Source organism: Microcaecilia unicolor, chromosome 11 (genome assembly GCF_901765095.1).
Source record: "Microcaecilia unicolor chromosome 11, aMicUni1.1, whole genome shotgun sequence".
In the NCBI taxonomy this organism is placed as follows: domain Eukaryota; kingdom Metazoa; phylum Chordata; class Amphibia; order Gymnophiona; family Siphonopidae; genus Microcaecilia; species Microcaecilia unicolor.
This window is the reverse complement of record NC_044041.1, coordinates 95,116,670-95,130,226: the sequence shown is the minus strand read 5'-3', so window position 1 is coordinate 95,130,226 and position 13,557 is coordinate 95,116,670. Positions and strand designations below refer to the sequence as shown.

The following is a 13,557-nucleotide window of genomic DNA, read 5'->3' as shown; positions in this document are numbered from 1 at the left end:
AAATGTAAGGAAATACAGAAATTGATATAAAAAGGAAAACATTTTCTCTCAACAATATATATTTACATAATTGTCCACAATTGGAAGATCCAAGATCAGGAAAACAATCTTAAAGAAAATAAGAAAAACTCAAAATGGTTAATCTTACACTTCACATTTTCTGAGGGAGGAAGGTTAATCGGTTATTGCAGCCGGTACAGTGGTAACTGAAGGAAGTTGTTGCAGAGGATTCTTCATCTGTTTCCACAAACTCTTATAATTTCTTAGGTTCAAACAAATAAGTAATAAGGAAATAAAACACTTACAAGGGAATCGCACTAGGAAGGTCCCACCTTGGGCAATGATTCCTGGCTTAAAAGCCAAGACCTCACACCTCCCAGTCTGCGATTCCCTTGATGCATCTTTGAACCCAAAAAACTATCAACCATGTATCGGAAATACAATTTCAAAACATTGTTCCTATCTAAATCAAAGCCGAAAGTCACTAATAATATCTTTGGGGACTTTGGAGAATCAGGTCTCAGCTATTCAGTCTGCTAATGTTTCATTTAAAGTTCATATGACAAGGTATTTAAGATTCCTAAATTCTTCTAAATTTCATTTACTAGCCCCTAAGAAGCTGTTTAATAAATATTTAAAGGAAGTCTTGGAGTTGCCTGAGGTTAATTCTGTTTTAATTTCTAACAAGTATATTTCTTCTGCTAAAATTGTCTCGAAAGATAGTGAGGAAGGAGGAGAGTTGGTGGATGGAGCTTCAGTTGAGTTAACAGCTTTTCTTAGAGACGGCTCATGATGTGATTTACACCAGAGCTACCCTTCTGGTTTCCTTTGTTAAAGATGAAGAGAAAATAACTGTATTAAAACCTTTTTTTTTTTCAACATAAGGATACAATTTTTTGAGGTCAAAAAGTTAACAATTTCCCTGATGTGTCCAGAGTGACACAGTTGTGTAGGAGACACAGAAGCCTAAAGTGTTGCAGTTGGGTGCAATTCTGTTCCTTAAGATATAACACATTTGCAAGGAAACCTATCAGGGCAATAACTATATGGTTTTTTACCCATTGCAATTGGAATCTTTTTTTTTTTACTGGGGAAATGTGTTATGATTTTAATTTTCCTGTACTTTTCTTGGTGGTTAAGTTGATTGGGGTTTAAATACAGATTGAAGCCTGAATATTACTATTTTTGAGAGAATTTTCTTCTGCTTTCTTAACTCCTTGATGTGGACAATAGTAACTGTTGTATTCTTTGCTTATTGCTTGTAATATTGCTTACTTTTTTTAAAACTGTACTTTGACAATTGAATAATATTGTGGAAAAAAATACATTTGTGAAGAAGAACCACATCGCCCTTCTCCAATCCCGTGAAACCTCTCCCATCTCCAAGGACCTATTAAAGAAGCGTTTTAAGAGGACCTTCCAGAACCTCTTTGATCCCCCTCAATATCCTGGGATGTATCACATCCCACCCCATGTCTTTGTCCACTTTCAGTTTTCAAGTTGTTTATACCGTTCCATTTATTAAATAAAGTTATCTGTTTCATTCCCATCTATAACTTTGTCAGCCAATTGTGGTCCATCTCCAGGATTTTCTTCTGTGATCTATGAACAAAATTATTTGTTTAGCATGTCTGCTTTTTCCTCGTCGATATTCATATAGTGGTCCTCAGCATATTTCGGTCTTACAGTCCTATTTCTGGCCTTCCTCCTCTTTCTTCATCACTGACTTTTTTCAGCTGTTCTTTTCTGTTTTTCTCTTCTTGCTTTTTTCTATATTTTGCTTTTATTTTTTTCACCCACCTGTTGGGAGAACCATATAGGTTTCCTTTTCCTATTGCCATTTGTATAGGTCCTTTCAATTTGATTCACTATCTTTCTACATCCCTTATCTCCCATTCTGCCAGCTCTTTCTTCAGGTACTTCCCCATTTTGTTTTATTAATTAATTTATTTATTTTGACATTTATAGTTTATACCCCACATTATTTATTCATTTATTGCATTTGTATCCCACATTTTCCCACCTATTTGCAGGCTCATTGTGGCTTACATAGTTTTGTAAGGATATCAGATACAATTAGTCATATACAGAGATTAAGTAAGGGAAGAGAGAAGGAGGTTTTAAGCAAGATATGATAGAAAATGGATTTTAATAGCTGGGTGGGTTGGTGAGGTAGTTTTGTAAGGTTATGGGTTCTCTTTGTAGGCTTTGTTGAAGAGATGTGTCTTCAGGGATTTGCAAAAGTTAGTTATTTCGTCGATAGTTTTCAGGGTTGTGGGTAATGCATTCCATAATTGCGTGCTCATGTAAGAGAAGGTAGTGGCGTGTGTCAGCTTGTATTTTAATCCTTTAAAGCTGGGGAAGTGTAGATTGAGAAATTTGCGGGCTGATCTTTTTGCATTTCTGGGAGGCAGATCCACGAGGTTTAGTGTGTAGATTGGGGCATCTGTGTGAATGATTTTGTGTATGATCGTACAGATCTTGAACGCAAAATGCATTCCTTGAGTGGGAGCCAGTGAAGTTTCTCTCTTAGGGGTTTTGCGCTTTCATATTTAGTTTTTCCAAATATGAGTCTGGCTGCGGTATTCTGGGCTGTTTGGAGTTTTTTGATAGTCTGTTCTTTGCAGCCAGCATACAGTGCGTTGCAGTAATCCAGATGACTTATTACCATTGACTGTACCAGGGTACGGAATATATATCTCGGGAAGAAATTAATCAATGTGGCTTATAATCAATAAAACAGGCAAGGTTTAGAATACCATAAACTATCAAGTAAGAGCAGAGTAGCATAAATAAGATGCAAATAAGAACTAAGGGGCCCTTTTACTAAGGCGTGTAGGCCCCTATGCGTGTCCAACGTGCGTCAAAGTGGAACTACTGCCCGGCTACCATGTGCTCCGGTGGTAATTCCATTTTTGACATATGTTGAAAACGCGCAATAGAAAATATTTTTTATTTTCTACTGCATGGCACTTACCCAGCGGTAATCGGCAGTTTATGCTTGCTGATGCTTTCCGCCCAGTTAGCGCTTGAGACCTTACTGCTAAGTCAGGGGGTGGTGGTAAGGTCTCAGGCCTAAAATGGACATGCTCTGGTTTTAATTTTGCCGCACATCCATTTTCAGCCACAGAACAAAGGCCTTCACAAATCCAAAACACGTGCCTACACCAGCGCAGGCCACTTTTCTGTGGGCCTTAGTAAAAGGACCCTAAGTAATAAACCATTGATAGCCAGTTATAGTCTAATACACTCTATCAATGGGTAAAAACCTCTCAAAAAGGAAAGTTTTTTTTTTTTTTTACTACAGTCAGCAGGTATGAAATCCAGAACTTTGAGCTTTGTGTATCTGAACTCCAGTTCAGCTCTTATATCAAGCCACACTGCGTAATGATCACCACTGCTCAGGTGGACAACCATTCAGACTTTAGACTCACTTTCCCCATTTGTGAGTCTTAGATCCAGTGTCATCCCTTGCCTTGTGGGTTTTGTCATCATTTGAGTAGAACACCTTAACAGGCATCCATGATGTCTCTACTATTTTCTGATTCTACAGATGGGACGTTCCCAGTCAACATCTGGCAGGTTGAAATCTCCCAGCAATGGGACCTCCTCTTTCATTCCTAACATTTAAATATCCAGACCTCTGTCCAGTTTCTGTGTTTGAGTTGGAGGTCTGTAGATGACACCTGTGTGAATGGAAGTTCAGCTTTTACTTCTAAGAGCATCTATATTGCTTTCTCCTTTCCCCAATCCCACAGCATTGCAGCCACTTTAATACTCGGGGGGGGGGGGGGGGGGGGGTTCACATACTTCTCCACCTTTTCCGCCATCTTTTTCTCCCCTAAAGAGATTACTGTATATAACTCAGTAGGGCTGTATCCCATTCATGGGAATCATTGAGTCATATCTAAGTCAGCCTCTAACCGATCCAGAACTTTGTTGCTTAAGTTGTCAGCATTTGTGTCCATTGCTTTCCAGTTATATTTTATTGGCTTTCTTGTCTTCTGTAAAGCTTTTGCCCTAGTCTTTTCATTTTTAGGTGCAGGAGTAGGTCAAGCCAATATTAAAACGACTGAAACGCAGGAGGCTTGGGGAAAGGGGGAAGCAATATAGATTGTCTTAAAGAAGATGGAACCTCTATGCACAGATGACAGATTTACGAACTAACAAACTTTTGCAAACTACTGAAGACCCATCTCTTTAACAAGACATACCACAAAGATCAACCAATGTGAATACACACAACTCTTCCACATATATTCAGAACTGTCTTACATCATTTACTTGTTATATTACTATCATGTTTGATCATTATCATGTAGCCCAAGATCCTTCTGTAACACTAAATGTCTATTTTCTATTATACTCCCACTATTCATGATGTATTGTAAGCCACATTGAGCCTGCAAAGAGGTGGGAAAATGTGGGATACAAATGCAATAAATAATAATAATAATAAATGGCTTGTTATGCCAGCATCAGCGACTCAAAAGTGCTGCCACTGTTGTTGTGCTGTTTCACTGCACTGTGTAGCTGATTCAGGGTGGGCTTCTGATTTCTTCAGCTGGTGGGGCTTAGGGATCTCTGTGTTAACTATTGCCCCCCCCCCCCCCAAAAAAAAAAAATTCTGGCTATTGCCACTGCATTACAATGTAGCCTTTTGTTTTTTCATATATTTCCCCAGCCTCCAGTGTATCTAAACCTTATTGTTGACCCCAGGCTTTTAGCAATTTATTGAAATTCTTTGTATGATGTGTAGCCTTTCCGAAAAAGCTACAGTCCTTACCAAGTACTATTCATGGATTGTTTAATTCTCTCTGCCAGTGTGGGAAAATTGTCTCAATGCAAGCTCCTTTTCAAGGGGAGATTCCCCAGAGACTCTCCCTGTGAAAGGAACTTGCAGTCCCATGGGTACAAAGTAGACCAAGAGCTGCAGGCTGCATGGGAATGCCCATCATTGCCCTCTTGTCTTTTTGCAAACAAAAGGCAGTATGAAATACTTTGAGATGATGCCGCATTATTTAATATTCCATAATGGAATGTGCAGGCAACATTCCTGTCCTTCAAATATTTAATTTACATATTTAGCCTGGGGGAGTGAGGTAGGGATGGGTCTTGTATCCATTTACATTTAATACTTGGGAGGTGGGATGGTATATAGTTGCAATGTGCTGCTATCACATGTGTTTTATTTTTAATTTTTAAAGCTCACACCTTTTTTCATTGGTAGCTCAGGCAAGTTACATTTAGGCAGGTATTTTCCTGTCCTCAGAGGGCTTTGAATCTAGGGGGCCCTTTTACTAAGCCATGTGTCTACGTCACCCAATGCACGCCAAAAAGGAGTTACCACCTGGCTACCGCATGGCTCTTGCAGTAATTTCATTTTTGGTGCGCGTTCGATATATGCGTCCGAAAATTTTTTTTTATTTTCGGACATGTGTATCGGAGACGTGCCAAGTGACATTTGACGCTCATAGGTCATTACCACCCGGTTACCGCATGAGTCTTTACCGCTAGGTCAGTGGCTGGTGGTAAGGTCTCAGACCCAAAATGGACACGCATCAATTTTGATTTTGCCGCACATCCATTTTCAGCAAAAAGGTTAAAAAGGCCTTTTTTTATGGTCGAGCTGAAAAATGGATTGGTGCACACCCAAAACCCGCGCCTATGCTACCGCAAGCCATTTTTCAGCGACCCTTTGTAAAAGGACCCCTTAGTAACCTGAGGCAATGGAAACAAAATGACTTGCTTGAGGTCATGAGGAGCATCAGCAGGTTTTGACCCCTTGTTTCTTTGGTGCTTAGCCTGCAGCTGTAACCATAAGGATGCTTCTCATGATCATCGCACTTCTAGAATTCTCTGCACAGGTTTCACTAATTCCTCCTGTCTTGCACAAACCTGCTTTCCACCAGCTTCAACAAAGCTGCAGTCCAGAGACACAGAAGCATGCGTGTCATCCCTGCGTTTTACTGTGACTCACGATATGGGCCCCCTAAGCCGTCTCTTGGTTTACTACATCCGTGAGAATGGAGAAGGGGTCACGGATAGTGTGCAGCTGAACGTGAACTCCTCCTTTGAAAACCAGGTATTGTATGAACTGAAGAATCTGTGGTCTTACCAGAGACATGTGTTCTTAGCTAGTCAGGATCCAGGATTCAGAATGTAGTAATGTGGGATGAGGATTTAGCCAAGACATTTCCATGTTAGATTCAGCTGGAACATCTATCTGCTTGATGCTTTAGAAAGGGCAAAACAAGGGGTTTATGTTTTTGTGAAAGTTGCCAAGACACAAAAATTGTTATTTGGAAAGTGGTGGCCATGGATGGGGGTCTGGTTAGCACAGAATGAAAAAGAGAGATAGAGAGAGAGAGAGCAGACATGCCAAGTCATGCGTTCAAGCCCCATCTGCAACTCACATGCTGTAGAGGCCCGATGTCAACAAATTGGCTCTCTGCTCCAAGGTGACCTGGATCTCTTCATTTTCTTTCATTTACTCGCACAGCTTGGCATCTCACTTTCTCCGCTGCCTGCTTCCATGGTCCTCCAACCTTGTTTGCAGTGGTAGCATTGCAGAGAAGTGGCTTCCAGCCTTTGTTCTGCTGTGTCCTGCCTCTTCAGATGCTATTTCCAGTTTTTGGGGTGGGACATAGCAGAGGAGAGTCATTTGGCTGCTGTGTCTCTTCAGAACTAATAGCCACAATTAAGGTTGGAGGACCACAAGAGTGGGAGGCAGCAAAGAAAATGAGAGATGTCAGGGCCACGGGAGTAGAGGAAGGAAAGTGAGAGGGAGAGAGGAGAAAGGAAAGGATGGGGGGGGGGGGGGGGGGGGGAGGAAGGACTGCCAAAATGGGTGGGGGGAAGGGAAAGTAAGAGATGCCAGGACCTGCAGGGAAAGAAGAAAGAAGGAGAGGTGTTGGTCCTGCAGAGGAGACACAACAGGAGTGAGGAAAAAGAGGAATACTTGCTAGACCCTTGGGGGGGGTTAGAGAGAGAGGGAGAGATGCTGGGCTGGAGGTGGGGAAGACAAGAGGGAGGGAGAGATGCTGGCACATGAAGGGGGGGGACATAGGGATTCAGAAAAGTGACGGGACAGGAATAGGGACACAGAAATATGAGATGCTGATCATGATGGGAAGAAAGGGGCAAGGACATAGGGGTGATGCTGGGTAGGATAGCTAGGAACACAGAAAGAAGATGGCTGGTGGACATGGAGAGAAAAGAAGTGGCAAATGGACAAGGAGAATCTGGCAAGATATCTTGCCAGAAGACAGAGGAAAGCAGAAACCAGGGTCTGGGACCAGCACTATTAGAAAAATAAAATACTATCAAAAGACCAAGGCAGTTTACATAAAAGGATAAAATCCAATAATAAGGAGAAAAGAACTACAATAATATTAGGAAAGAATACACTCATACCAAGATGTCAGCTTTTTCATGTACCATTACTGCACCAGAACCGATCAGTGTCTCTGGGGCTCCTTCTTTTCCTATGCCTGACCTTCATATACAGCACTCCCACCTCTGAGCAGAACCAAATTATCACACACCCACAGATCATTGAATCTAAAACTCTCTATTCCTCCTCCACCTCCCCCCCCCCCCCCAGTTGTATTGTTATTTAAATTTGTACCTTTCTTGCTGAACAAAGCATCATAAATTAATTAAAAAGCCTGAGAGGTGTAAAAGAGTAGACAAATGTTTTGTATTTTTATGCTGTGCGCTTTTGGATATTAACAAAGGATGAACATGGACTGCTTTATTCTTGTACAATATATTGTTTTAGCTGTATTGGTAGCTTTGTCTGTCCTAATGAGCAGTGTTGGTCTGAGTTCTGCTCCAGGTTATTAATGTATTCATGTTTTACTTCTATTTATGTACTTTGTATATTTGCAGTATTATATTTTTGGTTGTACATCACTTTGCTTTTCTTGCACAAAAGTATAAACCGGTCTATAAGCATAAATTAACTTAAATTTACATTTTTACTTTAATTCAACATTTAGGGGTCCTTTTACTAAGGTGCAATGAAAAATGGCCTGCACTGGTGTAGATGCGTGTATTGGACATGCACAGGTCCATTTTTCAGCGCACCTGCAAAAAAAGGCCTTTTGGAGGGGGGGGGGCGAAAATGAATGTGCGGCAAAGCAGAAGTCTTCACCCTTTTACTCTCCCTATGAAATAGTGCATGTTTATACCTTCATGACCTATGGAAATAAAGTATAGGACTCAAACTGGGTTGTTTCTATTATAACATCACTTATTGTCTGACATCATAAGAAGAAAGCTGGCTGACCATTGGTCTGAGAGCAGGCATCCTTACAGCCAGAAAGCTTATTCATATGATGTAACTTGTGTTACAGCTGCCTGGATGCTGCATTTAGGACATTTCATTCTTTTGTGTTAACATTTTGCAGGTTTCAGTTGTATTTTCCTCCAGTGAAGCAAGACCTGGGGAACTGATTGGCATGAGGGTAAAGGCTGCTAAGGGATCCTGCGTGTGTGTTGCTACGGTGGACAAGAGTGTGTATCTCCTCAGGAAGGGTTTTCAGCTTACCCCCGAAAAGGTGAGGGAAGTGCCTGGTTATGGAAAAGATAAATCCATGGCAAGTTCAGGGCTCCACATAATATTTACACTTAAATCTGCTAATATATTATGACAGCAATGTATAAACGATTTTATATGGGTAAACATGTTTGTGTAAAATATGGTTTGATTCTTGTGCCACCTTTTCTGCAGGTAAATGTGGATGAAGCTAGGTGAGGGGAGGGAAGACTTGGTATACTGCAGAGAAATGGGGACATAAACAAGGGGGAGGGGTGGGAATCTCCAGGTAGCTAAAAATGAAAACTCATTGTGCTAGATCTCAACCCTGGTTCTGATTGAGCTTGGAAGTACAAAGGAACCAGAGGAAAACTTCTGAGTTAAAAGTAACCCTAGTTAAAACTTGTGTAAACATATAGGGATGGTTAAACCGTTAAGTAGAGTTAGGTGGCCACTAGGGCAGGATGGTCTTTGGGATGGCAGTGAACACCTGTAATCAATGACAGACTCAAAAATCCATCAGCCCTAATTTTACCTGCAGGAGGGTGGGCATTTTCCAAGTAGTCTTTTACTTAGGAAAATTCTGTTTGTGTTTATGTATATGAAATGAATTTTTATATTTTAAAAATATATTGCCCTTGTGTGTTTACAAGGTCATTCTAAGAGGAGTTCATGATTGATGAGTTTAATTATCAGAATCTCAGGGGAGGGCCTAGGGACCTGAAAGATAAATGGGGGGGGGGGGGGGGGGTTAGGTTACACAAGGCTGAAGGTTCGCCTAAGGCATCTAGTTCGATGATACAGTATATGTAATCCTGCTAGAGAAAGTTAGGAACATATTTTGGTTCTTTACAGGAATTTCAACATATAGGCCATCAGAGCATTTTATTGTATGAGTACCCAATGTTCATTTGGTAAGAGGACTGTCAGATTTCCCCACTGAGCAGAGGTTACTCTTTTATAGATCAAGAGGAGTAGATCCCAACATGTCTTAATTTCTTGATTGGTGCCCATGAAGTTAAGATTTCCATGAGAATGCTATATTAAAATTAGAGGTGAGGGCATATTAATGTTTGAATATCCTCAGTGTATTTTATAAATAACCAGGGCTTTGCCTTTTCCCCCCCTTCCCGAATCCTCCTGGACCCATGTAGGTTTTCCAAGAACTTTCAGAGTATGATGTGTCTGATGCCTTCAGGCTTCCAAAGGAAGATGGGCACTTCTGGTGGCTTGGCCTGTCATCTCGAAGACACAGGCGCTCTTCCATGTTTTCCTGGCACTGGGATATCTCCAAGGATGCCCGCTTTGCTTTTACTGTAAGAAAGGATGCATTTTTCCATTATGTGTTTTTAGGGCCTGATTCACTAAGGTTTTTCTTCCATTCTGCGGTAAATGAGAAGAGACCTTGATTAATAACCCCTAATAATGGCTTTGATAATAGGGTCCTGCAAGCACAGACACAAACAAGCACTTGCCTGGGGTCAGCCAAGGAGCCAATGGCAGAAACTCAGCCTGCAAATCATGAATTCATGGGCGGATGCATTCCAACTAAAACTAAACGCAGAAAAAACACACTGTCTCATCCTCGCATCCCAATATAACACGAATAAAACCAATAATATAATCACCCCAGACTACACCCTCCCTGTTGCTAAAAACCTAAAAATTCTCAGAGTTACCATCGATCGAAACCTCACACTTGAAACCCAAGCGAAAATCACAACAAGGAAAATGTTCCAATCAATGTGGAAACTCAAACGAATAAAACCTTTCTTCCCTAGAGCAATATTCTGCAACCATGTACAATAAATGGTACTAACCTGATTATTTTCGAAGGAGAAGGGCGCCCATCTTCTGACACAAATCGGGAGATGGGCATCCTTCTCCTTGGGTCACCAAAATCGGCATAATCGAAAGGTAGACCAGAATGACAGAGGAGTGCTTATCAAGGGAAGCACAAATTAGATCATAAAGTGCCAGAAGAAGTGTCTCTGTACTATGATATGACCGAAAGCCTGACTGGTAAGGGTGAAGAATGTTTCTGCACTCAAGTTGAAATTGAACAATCTAGAGAAAAAAGGAAGATTAGAAATAGGGCAGAAGGTAGAAGGAAGAGAGAGGTCAAGATAGGGTTGCTTAAGTAGAGGGTGGACTAAGGCATGTTTCCATGGTAGAGGAACAATGCCATCTGAGAGGAAGGAAGAAAGAGAGGCAGGAGATGAGGGATAATGTCCTTGGAGAGGCGTTTTAAGAGAAAAGCAGGCCAAAGATCAGCCTTAGAAAAAGAGGAACTGAGAGAGGTAATAGTCAGCAGACGGGGTCCAGAGCAATTCGGGATGCTCCCGCCCCGAAGCACCACTAGATCACTAGGGCCTTTTTAAGGTAGGGGGAGGAGGGCAGAATGGTGGGTGGCCTGGGGGGGAGGGATTTGCTTGCTGTTGAGGGTGGGAGACGCAGGGGGTGGGGCCACAGTTTCATTTCCAGCTGAAACTGAACAGCGGATTTCAGCAGTGGATTTGGTTTCACTGGAACTGGAACCATGGTTTTGGTCGGCCCCTACTGTCCAGGATGTTTAGGGTCCTTTCAATGCTCCCATGTGCTGGGCCATCAGCCCTCCCTATAAGAGGATAGGAAGTCAGGAAATCAGGTGGCAAGAGCACCTGGTACCTCTACAGCTATCCAATGAGTAGTTTCAGGGCCTTTCCTTCAGTTTGCAGTTTGGTAGCCACTTGTTCAAGTTCTAGGAGGAATGGGACCCAAATTACCTTAGACCAGTGGATCTTAGATGTGATTTCTTAAAGGTACAAACTGGAATTTCCTGCACTCTCACATATTCAGTTGCTCCCTGTCCTGAAGAGGTGCTGAGAAAGGACTTGCTGAGGGGAAGAAACTTTATTGGTGATTATGGTGTTTATTTTAGAAGCTCTATTCTTGTTTTGGACATCTGAAAACTGGCATGTAGATGTCCATATTGCATGGATGTTCAAATCCCAATTTTACAAAGGCAGGATAACTGATAAATGGGATGGAACTCCTCTCATATGAGGAAAGGCTAAAGAGGTTAGGACTGTTCAAATTGGAAAAGAGACGGCTGAGGGGAGAGATGATTGGGGTCTACAAAATCCTGAGTGGTGTAGAACAGGTAAAAGTAAATTGATTTTTCACTCTTTCACTGAAATTACATGGAAATACTTTAAAAACAAATAGGAGGAAATATTTTTTCACTCAAAGAGTAGTTAAGCTCTGAAACTCATTACCGGAGGATGTGATAACAGCGGTTAGCGTATCTGGGTTATAAAAAGGAAACGTCCATAGTCTGTTATTGAGATAGACATTGGGGAAGCCACTGCTTGCCCCGGGATTGGTAGCATAGAATGTTGCTACTATTTGGATTTCTGCCAGGTACGTGTGACCACTGTTGGAAGTAGGATACTGAGCTAGATAGACCATTGGTCTGACCCAGTATGGCTATTCTTATGTTTTTATTATGTAGATGTCTAACAGTGCAGTATGTCCATATGTCAAAGGAGCATGATCTGAGCATGTTTTGTGCAGACTTAGGGAGGGCCCAAAATATGGACATCCAACTCTGATCACAGGAAGAGAAGTCTGTGTCTAAAAAGATGGATGTTGTTATTTAGACCTGATACTTGGGCACATCCAGGTTGCAGAAAGGTGCTCTGATTGAGCAGCTAACGTGGGATTTGAACATTTACAGTACTTACGATTTAGAAAGAAGACAAAAACCAAGCTTTTCAGTAGGGTGCTTTCTGGCTTTTAATTAATGGATTATTGTTGACGTGATCTTTAGAACCTAAACTTATCAGGCATTAGGGAGAGAGAGAACATCATTTACTAATGGTTTGTTTATTTACTTACTACATGTATATCCCGCCTTTATCCAAGGCGGGTAACAAACAAATCCACACACACATTCGTTAAACATAAAATAATCCATAATAAAAACTAATTCATAAAATTCTCCTAAAAAAAAATCCCCAGTATTACTGTAGTCTTCATTTGCCCAAAAAGGCCTTTACAAACAAATATGTCTTCAGTGAACATTTAAATTGTTGAATAATATCACATGATCTCAAATATCCAGGCAGAGCATTCCATAAGGATGGAGCAGCAATGGAGAAAGCTCGTATTTTTATGTCTACATAATGATACGACTTAGGAGACAGTAAACAAAGCTGATAAGATGTCTCAGATCTTAATACTTGTTTTGGTTTATATAATTGCAAAACATTTTTAAAATTAGCTGGAACAATCCCATATATACATTGATGAATCAATACAAAAATCTTAAATTGAACTCTGTGCATTACAGGAAGACAATGTAATGTTTTCAATATTGAAACACTCCAGTAATCAGTCGTGCTAATGGCATTATTGTGCATTACTTGTCACAGAGCCCTTGAAATAAAATGGCTTTGTGGGAAATCACATGCACTGACAATTAGTAAAATGATTCCTTTCATATTTTAGTATGTAAAGTTTATTTTATTATTTTTTAGATGTTTTAATACCTAAATCTCAACTTCCCAAGCTGCAAAGGACTAAAATACAAATCTACTTACGCATCCAGTTTTTCCTACATCAGCACATGACTGTGGAACGCTCTACCAAAAGCCGTGAAAACCATGTACGATCACCTCCAATTCAGGAAAAACCTAAAAACTTAGCTGTTTCAAAAGGCATACCCTCCCGACCCAACATAAATACCTGATCTTCGCGACACCACTACACTACAGCTCGTAATGATCTCTAAACTATTCCATCTATTCCTGTTCTCCTTCATGTGGCCCCACCACATGAACCTTGAACCTTTTCCTACCACTACTTAACCTATTATTTGTATTTGTTTACTCCGGAGTTTACCAACACCTCTCCGGCACCTTGTAAGCCACATTGAGCCTGGAAACAGGTGGGAAAATGCGCGGTACAAATGTAACAAATAAAATAAATAAAAAATTTTATTTTGTGATTGATTGTCTCCTCACTGTTTCTTG

General features: G+C 40.9%; 1 protein-coding gene across 1 annotated transcript in view; it reads left to right on the top strand.

Annotated features, from left to right (window-relative positions):
- The window catches only part of CPAMD8 (C3 and PZP like alpha-2-macroglobulin domain containing 8), a 206,873-nt gene that overhangs the window by 70,358 nt on the left and 122,958 nt on the right, over positions 1-13,557 (top strand). The window contains exons 15-17 of the mRNA XM_030219505.1: positions 5,913-6,085; positions 8,415-8,564; positions 9,697-9,858. Of these exons, the coding sequence (XP_030075365.1) occupies positions 5,913-6,085; positions 8,415-8,564; positions 9,697-9,858 (485 nt within the window). The remainder of the gene's footprint in view (positions 1-5,912; positions 6,086-8,414; positions 8,565-9,696; positions 9,859-13,557) is intronic.